Source organism: Salvelinus fontinalis, chromosome 34 (genome assembly GCF_029448725.1).
Source record: "Salvelinus fontinalis isolate EN_2023a chromosome 34, ASM2944872v1, whole genome shotgun sequence".
Classification (NCBI taxonomy): Eukaryota; Metazoa; Chordata; class Actinopteri; order Salmoniformes; family Salmonidae; genus Salvelinus; species Salvelinus fontinalis.
This window is the reverse complement of record NC_074698.1, coordinates 39,572,957-39,588,282: the sequence shown is the minus strand read 5'-3', so window position 1 is coordinate 39,588,282 and position 15,326 is coordinate 39,572,957. Positions and strand designations below refer to the sequence as shown.

The 15,326-nt window shown below is 40.8% G+C and overlaps 1 protein-coding gene across 1 annotated transcript; it reads left to right on the top strand.

The window, feature by feature from the left end:
* Window positions 1-5,145: 5,145 nt before the first annotated feature.
* LOC129833882 (ribonuclease inhibitor-like) lies at window positions 5,146-12,488 on the top strand. The gene is made up of 3 exons (XM_055898728.1): window positions 5,146-6,022; window positions 6,288-6,461; window positions 12,165-12,488. Exons 1-3 carry the CDS (start codon window positions 5,160-5,162, stop codon window positions 12,352-12,354), a joined length of 1,227 nt encoding a protein of 408 aa, XP_055754703.1. The 5' UTR covers window positions 5,146-5,159; the 3' UTR covers window positions 12,355-12,488.
* Window positions 12,489-15,326: the final 2,838 nt, after the last annotated feature.

The following is a 15,326-nucleotide window of genomic DNA, read 5'->3' as shown; positions in this document are numbered from 1 at the left end:
AAAACATAGAATGTTTGTTTTACATGATAATAAAAAATGAATATTACTAATGTAACCCACTGTAAAGACTGGGTTTAGTTGATTGTGTTGCACTGCTCATGTCCGCGTTCTGGAACTGTCCGCGTCCCCGTACAGAACTGCCTGTGTCCCCGTACAGAACTGTCCGCGTCCCCGTACAGAACTGTCCGCGTCCCCGTACAGATCTGTCCGCGTCCACGTACGGTGTGGCGCTTGTCCGGTTACGCGCAGAGTTGACTGAGGTGATCTTGGGGAATAACGATGGAGTTCACTACAGTGTTGAGACACCGAAGTTCAGTGTTCAATTAGCTTTTTTCTTTACGGTCAGGGACAGTATGAGTGTAGCCAGATCCTTTTCACTCTCTATCCTTGTTTCATTTTGTGGTTTACCGGATTCATCATCGAGACGAGGGAGAGACGAACGACCTGCTAGCTAGCCAAGCTAGTCGGTACAGCTAGGTAAGTTAGCTAGCTACGAAACCAGCAGCATCCTAGTTACCATAGCTACCACTACATCATCACCGGCTGCCTGCATTTCTTGTGGACCGATGGAGCTCCCCGGTTGTTTCTTCCATCTGTTACATCCCGTGGAGGGCTTCTCCCTCTCTCGTTGATGGATGCTGGCTACCTCTGTCCAGTTCTCCTCTCTTCACTAGATGGACGGTAACTTTAGTGTTTAACCCCTCTGTGTCCAAGGACCAATCTTTTGAATATTATTTTCAGGGCGCCTCAATAGCAGGTATTGAACACCGGGTAAATAATCACTAGTCAGAGCCTCAACCTCAGTAAACATTCATTATAAAACACATCTTAATATCTGATATTGCGAGTAAACAACCTCGGAATAGAAAAGACAAGAGTGCGTCTTCCAGCCCACCAATAAATTACATCATTCAACCCTCCCGGTTAGTAAATTTACCTCAACATGCCCCCGGAGAAGGCAGAGTAACGACACCAGCCTTTTAGCGGGGCTGACTACAACGCTCGCGTCACTAAATTAATTTAGTTATTAAAAATGACACACTGCTCGCACGCGCCAACGAGCGTCTAGAAGTCAGTTCTATTTGTGACGCAGTTCGCGCTGCATCTCCTCATTGGTTTATAGAAGCAGGTACCCACGTGCCATCTCCTCATTGGTTTATAGAAGCAGGTACCCACGTGTCATCTCCTCATTGGTTTATAGAAGCAGGTACCCACGTGCCATCTCCTCATTGGTTTATAGAAGCAGGTACCCACGTGTCATCTCCTCATTGGTTTATAGAAGCAGGTACCCACGTGCCATCTCCTCATTGGTTTATAGAAGCAGGTACCCACATGCCATCTCCTCATTGGTTTATAGAAGCACGTACCCACGTGCCATCTCCTCATTGGTTTATAGAAGCAGGTACCCACGTGCCATCTCCTCATTGGTTTATAGAAGCAGGTACCCACGTGCAATCTCCTCAGTGGTTTATAGAAGCAGGTACCCACGTGCCATCTCCTCATTTAGCAAAACAACATAACTTAACATAAACATAACTTCTTTAAAGAATAAAAGCTAATTTACGAACATTTCTGAAAATTGATATATAGCTTTTTGGAATTAAACTCTTCTGTTTCCCCATCTGAGCTCAGAGTAGATGAGAGATGTAATGTTTGTCTCTGTTGTGTTGAAGCCCAATCAAGCAGGAGAGACCAGCCTCCCCTGTACCCAGCTGTGTGTCCATGAAGAGTGACCAGTCTATGAGTCATCCTATAGAGTTTAGAGAGGGAGACTTTTCTACTGAACAAAGGTAAGAAGAACTCATGGGTCATGGTCAGTGAGTTAAACAACACTGTTTCTAGTCATTTCTCCTCTCCCATTTCCCCATTTCTTTTGGTTGTTTTCATAATCCATAGGCTAATCATTTTGTCCATTTTCATAGTCCTAAAACAATTTTAAACAAACACAACATCCCCTCCCTCTGTGTGTGTGTGTGTGTGTGTGTGTGTGTGTGTGTGTGTGTGTGTGTGTGTGTGTGTGTGTGTGTGTGTGTGTGTGTGTGTGTGTGTGTGTGTGTGTGTGTGTGTGTGTACTCCCTGGATGAGGAGATGTAATCTCATGTTTTGTCCACAGAAACCAACAGGAGAGATCAGAGTCAGAGATTCTCAGTGGTCAGTCTTCCCAGAGTCATCAAACAGACCTGGCCTCCATATTCAGTGTATGTGGTCCTGTTATGTACATTTGTTTTTGTTTACCTCAAGTAAAGTTGATCTGTCAATCATTCATTAATGTGTTAATGAGAAAGCATTTCTTCTCTTGTTTAACTTATTTACTTAATTTATTCCAGATGCTTGAAGAGAAAATGATGACATTTAGGAAGAACGAGCTGAAGATGTTCAGGAGGATTCTTAGTCCAGAACTCCCAGAAGGCTTTGAGAGTCAGAAGCAGGAAGTGGTGGATGCTGAAGATGAGAAGCAGGAGAGCAGTGCCAGAGAGGGGGCTCTGAAGATCACACTGCACGTCCTGAGGAAAATTAACCAGAAGGAGCTTGCTGACACACTGGAGAAATGTAAGATCTGTCTGCCTCATGTTGAATGCTGTTTTCTAACATTTAAAAGCTGTAGCTAAAGTACAGCTAAAGTAGCTGTGTAACTCAATGATATTGTAGCAGCCTTAACTAGAGGTCGACCGATTATGATTTTTCAACGCCGATACCGATACCGATTATTGGACGACCAAAAAAGCGATACCGATTAATCGGACATTTAAAAAAAAAATGTATTTGTAATAATGACAATTACAACAATACTGAATGAACACTTATTTTAACTTAATATAATACATAAATAAAATAAATTTAGCCTCAAATAAATAATGAAACATGTTCAATTTGGTTTAAATAATGCAAAAACAAAGTGTTGGAGAAGAAAGTAAAAGTGCAATATGTGCCATGTAAGAAAGCTAACGTTTAAGTTCCTTGCTCAGAACATGAGAACATATGAAAGCTGGTGGTTCCTTTTAACATGAGTCTTCAATATTCCCAGGTAAGAAGTTTTAGGTTGTAGTTATTATAGGAATTATTGGACTATTTCCCTCTATACCATTTGTATTTCATTAACCTTTGACTGTTGGATGTTCTTATAGGCACTTTAGTATTGCCAGTGTAGCAGTATAGCTTCCGTCCCTCTCCTCGCTCCTCCCTGGGCTCAAACCAGGAACACAACGACAACAGCCACCCTCGAAGCAGCATTACCCATGCAGAGCAAGGGGAACAACTACTCCAAGGCTCAGAGCGAGTGACGTTTGAAACGCTATTAGCGCGCGTTAACTAGCTAGCCATTTCACTTCGGTTACACCAGCCTCATCTCGGGAGTTGATAGGCTTGAAGTCATAAACAGCGCAATGCACGAAAGTGCTGTTTGAATTAATGTTTATGCTCCTGCTTCAGCCTACCACCGCTCAGTCAGATACTTAGATACTTGTATACTTGTATGCTCAGTCAGATTATATGCAACGCAGGACACGCTAGATAATATCTAGTAATATCATCAACCATGTGTAGTTAACTAGTGGTTATGATTGATTGTTTGTTTTTTATAAGATAAGTTTAATGCTAGCTAGCAACTTACCTTGGCTTACTGCATTCGCGTAACAGGCAGTCTCCTTGTGGAGTGCAACGAGAGGCAGGCAGGTCGTTATTGCGTTGGACTAGTTAACCTGAAGGTTGCAAGATTGGATCCCCCGAGCTGACAAGGTGAAAATCTGTCATTCTGCCCCTGAACGAGGCATTTAACCCACCGTTCCTAGGCCGTCATTGAAAATAAGAATGTGTTCTTAACTGACTAGCCTAGTTAAATAAAGAAGGGAAAAAAAGAAAAAAATCGGTGTCCAAAAATACCGGTTTCCGATTGTTATGAAAACTTGAAATGGGCCCTAATTAATCGGCCATTCCGATTAATCGGTCGACCTCTAGCCTTAACACAACACCTAGTGACCTCATCAAGTAGCAGCAGGGATGTGTTGTGGTGATTAATTTAGAGAGAGAGACAACATTAATAATACCATCAATAATACCAATAATAATAGAATCAGTCACAACAGTCTGTAATGCATTATGAAAACATTTACACATTTATACAGTCAGTTAAGATAATAAATGATTATAATGTAAAACGTTATAACCGTCTTACAATACTGTAGTCATTAAAACAAACGTAATATTAATATCCTCTGTGTTATTTCTAGATTCAGATGAGCTTGCTGTGATTTGCCAACGTGAACTCAAATCTAATCTAATGAAGAAGTTTCAATGTGTATTTGAGGGGATCGCTAAACAAGGAAACCCAACACTTCTCAATAAGATCTACACAGAGCTCTACATCACAGAGGGTGGAACAGGAGAGGTCAATAATGAACATGAGCTGAGACAGATTGAGACAACAACCAGGAAACAAGCAAGACCAGAGACTGCAGTCAAATGTAACGACATCTTCAAACCCTTAACTGGACAAGACAAACTAATCAGAACTGTGCTGACAAAGGGAGTCGCTGGCATTGGAAAAACAGTCTCTGTGCAGAAGTTCATTCTGGACTGGGCTGAAGGAAAAGCAAATCAGGATGTCCAATTTGTATTTTCATTCCCTTTTCGGGAGCTGAATTTGATGAAAGGGGACAAACACACTTTCATTGAGCTTCTCAATCACTTCTCAATGGAAACCAAACAATCAGGAATCTCCGTCTACAACAAGTACAAAGTTCTGTTCATCTTTGATGGTCTGGATGAGTGCCGACTGCCCCTAGACTTTAAGAAGAACAAGATCTGTTGGGACGTCACAGAGTCAACCTCAGTGGATGTTCTGCTGACAAATCTCATCAAGGGAAATCTGCTTCCCTCTGCTCTCCTCTGGATAACTACCCGACCTGCAGCAGCCAATAAGATCCCTTCAGTGTGTGTTGACCAGGTGACAGAGGTACGAGGGTTCAGTGACCCACAGAAGGAGGAGTACTTCAGGAAGAGATTCAGTGATGAGGACCTGGCCAGCAGAATCATCTCACACATAAAGACATCAAGGAGCCTCCACATCATGTGTCACATTCCAGTCTTCTGTTGGATTTCTGCAACAGTCCTTGAACACATGCTGAAACATAAGAGAGACGAGATGCCCAAGACTGACTGAGATGTACACACACCTTGTGGAGTTTCATACCACACAGAAGAATGAAAAGTGTCCTGGGAAAGAAGAGACAGGTCCACACTGGAATAAAGAGAGCATTCTGTCACTGGGAAAACTGGCTTTTCAACAGCTTATGAATGGCAATCTGATTTTCTATGAAGAAGACCTGAAAGAGGCTGGCATTGATGTCAGTGAAGCCTCAGTGTACTCAGGATTGTGCACACAGCTCTTTAAAGAGGAATGTGGGCTGTACCAGAACAAGGTGTACTGCTTTGTTCATCTGAGCATTCAGGAGTTTCTGGCTGCTGTATATGTGTTCCTCTCATTCACCAACAACAATGAGAATCTAATGGCCGAACCGCAATCAACGTCCAGGAACCTTTCTGTGTATTTCAGAGACAAGCCTAAAGTTACTGTCTACAAGAGTGCTGTGGATAAAGCCTTACAAAGTGAGACGGGAAACCTGGACCTGTTCCTCCGCTTCCTTCTGGGCCTCTCACTGGAGTCCAATCAGAAGTACTTACGAGGTCTAATGACAAAGACAAGAAGCAGCTCACAGAGCCATGAAGAAACAGTCAAGTACATCAAGGAGAAGATCAGGGAGAATCCCTCTCCAGAGAGGAGCATCAATCTGTTCCACTGTCTGAATGAACTGAATGACCATTCTCTAGTGGAGGAGATCCAAAGCTACCTGAGATCAGGAAGTCTCTCAGAAGACAAACTGTCACCTGCACAGTGGTCAGCTCTGGTCTTTGTGTTGCTGACTTCAGAAAAGGAGCTGGATGTGTTTGACCTGAAGAAATACTCCAGATCAGAGAAAGGTCTTCTGAGGCTGATGCCAGTGGTCAAAGCCTCCAGAGCTGTTCTGTGAGTAAATAAAATTACATATAAGAACTAATCATCAGGAAGAAATATCCAGTTTAGAGAAAATGATGTAAATAATATATGTTTTTCAATATAAAATTATATACATATTCAATAAATGCATTGATGTTCACATTAGTATAACATTATGACCATACATTTCTAGGAGATGGAAGATGAATCTAAATGTTGTTTTGAATAATTGACAAAATGCATCTGCCATTGTCCTTCTACACTACTCATTAAATCATGATGATCTCTTTGTCAGGCTGTCAGGCTGTGGAGTCACAGAGGAAGGCTGTGCTTCTCTGGTCTCAGCTCTGAGGTCAAACCCCTCACACCTGAGAGAGCTGGATCTGAGTAACAATGACCTGAAGGATTCAGGAGTGAAGCGTCTCTCTGCTGGACTGGGGAATCCCCACTGTAAACTGGAGACTCTGAGGTCAGTATCCATATTTGATATGGCAGTATTCAAATAGGCTTTTCGGCGAAAGCAAACGATGCTATTATCTGAGCATAGCACAATAGTAAACAAAGAGATAGAAGCATATTTCAACCCTGCAGGCGCGACACAAAACGCAGAAATATAAATATAAATCATGCCTTACCTTTTACGAGCTTCTTTTGTTGGCACTCCAATATGTCCCATAAACATCACAAATGGTCCTTTTGTTCGATTAATTCCGTTGATATATATCCAAAATGTCCATTTATTTGGCACGTTTGATCCAGAAAAACACCGGTTCCAAATTGTGAAACGTGACTACAAAATATCTCAAAGGTTACCTGGAAACTTTGCCAAAACATTTCAAACTACTTTTGTAATACAACTTTAGGTATTTGTTAATGTAAATAATCGATAAAATTGAAGACTGGATGATCTGTGTTCAATACGGGATTAAAACAAACTGTAGTTAGCATTCTGGTCACGCATCTCTAACAAACAGTACACTTCCAGTGACCCTAGTTCAAGATGGCCGTACTTCTTCATTACACAAAGGAATAACCTCAACCAATTTCTAAATACTGTTGACATCCAGTGGAAGGGTTAGGAACTGCAAGAAGGTCCATTAGAAATCTGGATTCCCAATGAAATTTCCCCCCCCCCCAAAAAAAAAATCTGAATTGTTTGTCCTCAGGGATTCGCCTGCTAAATAAGTTATACTCACAGACATGATTCAAACAGTTTTGGAAACTTCAGAGTGTTTTCTATCCACATATACTAATAATATGCATATCTTATCTTCTGGGGATGAGTAGCTGGCAGTTTAATTTGGGCATGCTATTCATCCAAAATTCAGAATGCTCAAGTGTTGCTTTAGCTTAAACCTCCGTCCCAGTCTCAAATCTCTGGAAGACTGAAACAGGTTTCCCTCAAGAATTTCCCTGTATTTAGCGCCATCCATCATTCCTTCAATTCTGACCAGTTTCCCAGTCCCTGCCGATGAAAAACAAACCCACAGCATGATGCTGCCACCACCATGCTTCACTGTGGGGATGGTGTTCTTTGGGTGATGAGAGGTGTTGGGTTTGCGCCAGACATAGCGTTTTCCTTGATGGCCAAAAAGCTAAATTTTTGTCTCATCTGACCACAGTACCTTCTTCCATATGTTTGGGGAGTCTACCACATGCCACATGCCTTTTGGTTAACACCAAACGTGTTTGCTTATTTTTTTCTTCAAGCAATGGCTTTTTTCTGGCCACTCTTCCGTAAAGCCCAGCTCTGTGGAGTGTACGGCTTAAAGTGGTCCTATGGACAGATACTCCAATCTCCGCTGTGGAGCTTTGCAGCTCCTTCAGGGTTATCTTTGGTCTCTTTGTTGCCTCTCTGATTAATGCCCTCCCTGCCTGGTTCGTGAGTTTTGGTGGGCGGCCTTCTCTTGGCAGGTTTGTTGTGGTGCCATATTCTTTCAATTTTTTAATAATGGATTTAAAGGTGCTCCGTGGGATTTTCAAAGTTTCAGATATTTTTTTATAACCCAACCCTGATCTGTACTTCTCCACAACTCTGTCCCTGACCTGTTTGGAGAGCTCCTTGGTCTTCATGGTGCCTTGCTTAGTGGAGTTGTAGACTCTGGGGCCTTTCAGAACAGGTGTATATATACTGAGATCATGTGACAGATCATGTGACACTTAGATTGCACACAGGTGGACTTTATTTAACTAGTTATGTGACTTCTGAAGGTAATTGGTTGCACCAGATCTTATTTAGGGGATTAATAGCAAAGGGGGTGAATACATATGAACGCACCACTTTTAGATTTAGATTTTTTAAATAAATTATTTTTTTACATTTCTCTTGACCAATTTGGACTATTTTGTGTTTGTCCATTACATGAAATCCAAATAAAAATCTATTTAAATGACATGTTGTAATGAAACAAAAGGCACTGTAGTTCTCCCGTTTGAAGAAGTCATAATTACTTGGACAAATTCACATACAGTGGGGAGAACAAGTATTTGATACACTGCCGATTTTGCAGGTTTTCCTACTTACAACGCATGTAGAGGTCTGTAATTTTTATCATAGGTACACTTCAACTGTGAGAGACGGAATCTAAAACAAAAATCCAGAAAATCACATTGTATAATTTGTAAGTAATTAATTTGCATTTTATTGCATGACATAAGTATTTGATACATCAGAAAAGCAGATCTTAATATTTGGTACAGAAACCTCTGTTTGCAAATACACAGATCAAACGTTTCCTGTAGTTCTTGACCAGGTTTGCACACACTGCAGCAGGGATTTTGGCCCACTCCTCCATACAGACCTTCTCCAGATCCTTCAGGTTTCGGTGCTGGCGCTGGGCAATACGGACTTTCAGCTCCCTCCAAAGATTTTCTATTGGGTTCAGGTCTGGAGACTGGCTAGGCCACTCCAGGACCTTGAGATGTTTCTTACGGAGCCACTCCTTAGTTGCCCTGGCTGTGTGTTTCGGGTTGTTGTCATGCTGGAAGACCCAGCCACGACCCATCTTCAATGTTCTTACTGAGGGAAGGAGGTTGTTGGCCAAGATCTCGCGATACATGGCCCCATCCATCCTCCCCTCAATACGGTGCAGTCGTCCTGTCCCCTTTGCAGAAAAGCATCCCCAAAGAATGATGTTTCCACCTCCATGCTTCACGGTTGGGATGGTGTTCTTGGGTTGTACTCATCCTTCTTCTTCCTCCAAACACGGCGAGTGGAGTTTAGACCAAAAAGCTCTATTTTTGTCTCATCAGACCACATGACCTTCTCCCATTCCTCCTCTGGATCATCCAGATGGTCATTGGCAAACTTCAGACGGGCCTGGACATGCGCTGGCTTGAGCAGGGGGTCCTTGCGTGCACTGCAGGATTTTAATCCATGACGGCGTAGTGTGTTACTAATGGTTTTCTTTGAGACTGTGGTCCCAGCTCTCTTCAGGTCATTGAGCAGGTCCTGCCATGTAGTTCTGGGCTGATCCCTCACCTTCCTTATGATCATTGATGCCCCACGAGGTGAGATCTTGCATGGAGCCCCAGACCGAGGGTGATTGACCGTCATCTTGAACTTCTTCCATTTTCTAATAATTGCGCCAACAGTTGTTGCCTTCTCACCAAGCTGCTTGCCTATTGTCCTGTAGTCCATCCCAGCCTTGTGCAGGTCTACAATTTTATCCCTGATGTCCTTACACAGCTCTCTGGTCTTGGCCATTGTGGAGAGGTTGGCGTCTGTTTGATTGAGTGTGTGGACAGGTGTCTTTTATACAGGTAACGAGTTCAAACAGGTGCAGTTAATACAGGTAATGAGTGGAGAACAGGAGGGCTTCTTAAAGAAAAACTAACAGGTCTGTGAGAGCCGGAATTCTTACTGGTTGGTAGGTGATCAAATACTTATGTCATGCAATAAAATGCAAATTAATTACTTACAAATTATACAATGTGATTTTCTGGATTTTTGTTTTAGATTCCGTCTCTCACAGTTGAAGTGTACCTATGATAAAAATTACCGACCTCTACATGCTTTGTAAGTAGGAAAACTTGCAAAATCGGCAGTGTATCAAATACTTGTTCTCCCCACTGTATATTGTATTAAAGTATTCATAAGTTTAGTATGTGGTCCAATATTCCATGACTGCAGTGATTACATCAAGATTGTGATTCTACTAACTTGTTGAATTCATTTGCAGTTTGTCTTGGTTGTGTTTTGGATGTTTTTCCAATAGAAACTGAATGGTGAATAATGTCCTGTCATTTTGGAGTCACTTCACTTGTATTGTCAGTAAGAATAGAAGATGTTTCTGAACACTTCTACATTCATGTGGATGCTGCCATGATTATGAATAATCAGGAATGAATCGTGAATGATGATGAATGAGAAAGTTACAAAGGAACAAAGATCATACCCCCTCTGTCATTGGTAATGGTGAGAGGTTAGTATGTTTTGTTGTAGACTCTGTTATTGGTAATGGTGAGAGGTTAGTATGTTTTGTTGTAGCCTCTGTTATTTGTAATGGTGAGAGGTTAGTATGTTTTGTTGTAGACTCTGTTATTGGTAATGGTGAGAGGTTAGAATGTTTTGTTGTAGCCTCTGTTATTTGTAATGGTGAGAGGTTAGCATGTTTTGTTGTAGCCTCTGTTATTGGTAATGGTGAGAGGTTAGCATGTTTTGTTGTATCCTCTGTTATTGGTAATGGTGAGAGGTTAGTATGTTTTGTTGTAGACTCTGTTATTGGTAATGGTGAGAGGTTAGAATGTTTTGTTGTAGCCTCTGTTATTTGTAATGGTGAGAGGTTAGCATGTTTTGTTGTAGCCTCTGTTATTGGTAATGGTGAGAGGTTAGCATGTTTTGTTGTAGCCTCTGTTATTGGTAATGGTGAGAGGTTAGCATGTTTTGTTGTAGCCTCTGTTATTGGTAATGGTGAGAGGTTAGCATGTTTTGTTGTATCCTCTGTTATTGGTAATGGTGAGAGGTTAGCATGTTTTGTTGTATCCTCTGTTATTGGTAATGGTGAGAGGTTAGTATGTTTTGTTGTAGACTCTGTTATTGGTAATGGTGAGAGGTTAGAATGTTTTGTTGTAGCCTCTGTTATTTGTAATGGTGAGAGGTTAGCATGTTTTGTTGTAGCCTCTGTTATTGGTAATGGTGAGAGGTTAGCATGTTTTGTTGTAGCCTCTGTTATTGGTAATGGTGAGAGGTTAGTATGTTTTGTTGTAGTCTCTGTTATTGGTAATGGTGAGAGGTTAGCATGTTTTGTTGTAGCCTCTGTTATTGGTAATGGTAAGAGGTTAGCATGTTTTGTTGTAGTCTCTGTTATTGGTAATGGTGAGAGGTTAGCATGTTTTGTTGTAGCCTCTGTTATTGGTAATGGTAAGAGGTTAGTATGTTTTGTTGTAGTCTCTGTTATTGGTAATGGTGAGAGGTTAGCATGTTTTGTTGTAGCCTCTGTTATTGGTAATGGTGAGAGGTTAGCATGTTTTGTTGTAGCCTCTGTTATTGGTAATGGTGAGAGGTTAGCATGTTTTGTTGTAGCCTCTGTAACTCTCTCACTCTTATTATTAATGATTCATTCATGATCTTTCTCAATCATGGCCGTCACAGGCTTGATGTAGTCATTGCGTTCAAAGAATATGGGACCAAATACTAAACTTTTGACTAATTTAATACACTATAAGTGAATTGGTCAGAATACTTATGACTTCTTCAAATGGGGGGACTAGATACATAAAGTGCTTTCATTTCTAAATGGTGAAACAGATATGTATTAAAATACCCTCAAATAAAAGGTGACATTTTATACTGTCACCTCATATGAAACATTTGATCTGAAATCCAAAATGTTGGAGTATAGAGACACATTTAAAATGTTAGCTTCACTGTCATTATAGATATGGTATGGACTGTATACTCAATACAATCTAAATCTGATACCTCACTGTCTGTCTTCTGACTGATACTGCTTTTTAAACTGGTCTGGTCAGTCTACTCAAATATTTGTACTATACATTTTTCTCTACAAGTAATATTATGATTATTTATAATAATGACACATTCATTTATGAATATATATGGCAGGTTTCAGGACACTGATGTATCTGAATATGTTGAAAAAATATACTGCCACTATTTTCACCACCAAAAAATAGCAGTGTGATTTTAATATGATTTGACTCTTTGCAGGCTGTCAGGCTGTGGAGTCACAGAGGAAGACTGTGCTTCTCTGGTCTCAGCTCTGAGGTCAAACCCCTCACACCTGAGAGAGCTGGACCTGAGTAACAATGACCTGAAGGATTCAGGAGTGAAGCTGCTCTCTGCTGGACTGGGGAATCCCCACTGTAAACTGGAGACTCTGAGGTCAGTATTCCTGTAGTTGGTCAACAAGTGATAACTGTTCACCAGATCCACATGTGTTTACCAGACACACATAGTCAACACCATATGTGTTTGGACAGTGAAGCTTACAGTTTTAAATGTGGTGCTATGCTCCAGCATTTTGGATTTGAGATATAATGTTTCATATTTGGTGACAGTACAGAATGTCTCCTTTTATTGGAGGGAATTCATACATATATTTTACCGTTTAGATATGAATAGTGAATAATGATGAATAACAAAGTTATAGAGGCACAAATATCAGTATAAATGCTAAACTACCCTGTTATTGGTAATGGTGAGAGGTTAGCATGTGTTGTTGTAGTCTCTGTTATTGGTAATGGTGAGAGGTTAGCATGTTTTGTTGTATCCTCTGTTATTGGTAATGGTGAGAGGTTAGCATGTTTTGTTGTAGCCTCTGTTATTGGTAATGGTGAGAGGTTAGGATGTTTTGTTGTAGCCTCTGTTATTGGTAATGGTGAGAGGTTAGCATGTTTTGTTGTAGTCTCTGTTATTGGTAATGGTGAGAGGTTAATATGTTTTGTTGTATCCTCTGTTATTGGTAATGGTGAGAGGTTAGCATGTTTTGTTGTATCCTCTGTTATTGGTAATGGTGAGAGGTTAGCATGTTTTGTTGTAGCCTCTGTTATTGGTAATGATGAGAGGTTAGTATGTTTTGTTGTAGCCTCTGTTATTGGTAATGGTGAGAGGTTAGTATGTTTTGTTGTAGTCTCTGTTAATGTTGAGAGGTTAGCATGTTTTGTTGTAGCCTCTGTTATTGGTAATGGTGAGAGGTTAGTATGTTTTGTTGTAGTCTCTGTTATTGGTAATGGTGAGAGGTTAGCATGTTTTGTTGTAGCCTCTGTAACTCTCTCACTCATTATTATTCATGATTCATTCATGATCTTTCTCAATCATGGCAGTCACAGGCTTCATGTAGTCATTATGTTCAAAGAATATGGGACCAAATACTAAACTTTTAACTACATTAATACACTATAAGTAAATTGTTCATAATATTTAATGACTTCTTCAAATAGGGAGACTAGATACATAAAGTGCTTTCATTTCTAAATGGTGAAACAGATATGTATTAAAATACCTGCAAATAAAAGGTGACATTTTATATACTGTCACCTCATATAAAACATTTGATCTCAAATCCAAAATGTTGGAGTATAGAGCCACATTTAAAATGTTAGCTTCACTGTCAAAATAGATATGGTGTGGACTGTATACTCAATACAATCTAAATCTGATACCTCAATGTCTGTCTTTTGACTGATAGTGCTTTTTAAACTGGTCTGGTCAGTCTACTCAAATATTCGTACTATACATTTATTCGTAATATTATGATCATTTATAATAATGACACATACATTAATTCATGACTACATTTTGTAGGTTTCAGGATGCTGATGTATCTGAACATTTATAAAAAATATACTGCCACTATTTTCACCACCAAAGTATATCAGTGTGATTTTAATATGATTTGACTCTTTGCAGGCTGTCAGGCTGTCTAGTCACAGAGGAAGGCTGTGCTTCTCTGGTCTCAGCTCTGAGGTCAAACCCCTCACACCTGAGAGAGCTGGACCTGAGCTACAATCACCCAGGAGACTCAGGAGTCAGACTGCTCTCTGCTGGACTGGAGGATCCACACTGCAGACTGGAGAAACTCAAGTATGTAGAGGGTTTATGTCCATGTTCATATCAGACATGTTTGACTTATCAGGCTAGTTAAGACAAACATTCTTACCACCACTTGGACAAAGTTATATGCTGATTGTGTTTGTGTCTAGTGTTTGAATGTGTCTCAGTGTCCAGTGTCTGTGTGTGTGTGTGTGTGTGTCCATGGTATGTGTGTGTGTCCAGTGTACGTGTGTGTGTGTCGTGTGTGTGTGTGTGTGTGTGTGTGTGTGTGTGTGTGTGTGTGTGTGTGTGTGTGTGTGTGTGTGTGTGTGTGTGTGTGTGTGTGTGTGTGTGTGTGTGTGTCCAGTGTGTGTGTGTGTCCAGTGTGTGTGTCCAGTGTGTGTGTGTGTGTGTGTGTGTGTCCTGTGTGTGTGTGTGTGTGTGTGTCCTGCGTGTGTGTGTAAGTTTGTGTGTGTGTGTGAGTTCAGCTGTATCACTCAATGACTGTCTGTTCTTCTGCTTACCGCTACAGTGTGGAACATGGTGGAGAGAACAGAATGAAACCTGGGCTTAGAAAATGTGAGTGTTGACTGCTGTGAAGAATATGACTAAGAATAAGTCTTACGTCAAGTTAAGTCAAAGTCAAAGACCACCATCATTACTTACTTGGCAGAAATCAGGGACACCAAAGTTTACAAAGAGTTGCTTTGACAATGTGTGTGTCTGTGTGTGTGTGTGTGTGTGTGTGTGTGTGTGTGTGTGTGTGTGTGTGTGTGTGCGTGGCGTGTTCGTCTTACATAAAAATGTGTGTTTGTGTTCATGATGCATACAGGTGTGTGTGTGTGTGTGTGTGTGTGTGTGTAATTAATAGGAATAAGTGTGTTTTATATTACCATACAGTATAACATATGATCATTCAACAAGTCTCAAGTTACCTTAACTTCTCCTTTTGATACCTAGAAACATCTACATTAAATGAATTAGTGAAAAGTAAGTTAACATTCTAATGTGAATGATGATGATTTCTAATATTGTGTCTGGTTTCATCCATCAGATGTCTGATCTCACACTGGACCTAAACACAGTAGACAGACGCCTCTTTCTGTCTGAGGAGAACAGAAAGGTGACATGTAGGACAGAGAAGCAGCCGTATCCTGATCACCCAGAGAGATTTGAGGACCGTAGACAGGTGCTGTGTAGAGAGGGTCTGACTGGGCGCTGTTACTGGGAGGTAGAGTGGAGTGGGAAAAAGGTTGATATAGGAGTGACATATAAAGGAATCAACAGGAGAGGAGGGGGTGATATAGCAGTGACATATAAAGGAATCATCATGAGAGG

Bases quoted from the DNA above. Each gene is read 5' to 3' on its own strand.
- LOC129833882 (XM_055898728.1), top strand. From the start codon at position 5,160: ATGTACACACACCTTGTGGAGTTTCATACCACACAGAAGAATGAAAAG. The intron at 6,023-6,287 runs GTGAGTAAATAA...TCTCTTTGTCAG, and splicing joins AAAGCCTCCAGAGCTGTTCT to GCTGTCAGGCTGTGGAGTCA. The intron at 6,462-12,164 runs GTCAGTATCCAT...GACTCTTTGCAG, and splicing joins TGTAAACTGGAGACTCTGAG to GCTGTCAGGCTGTGGAGTCA.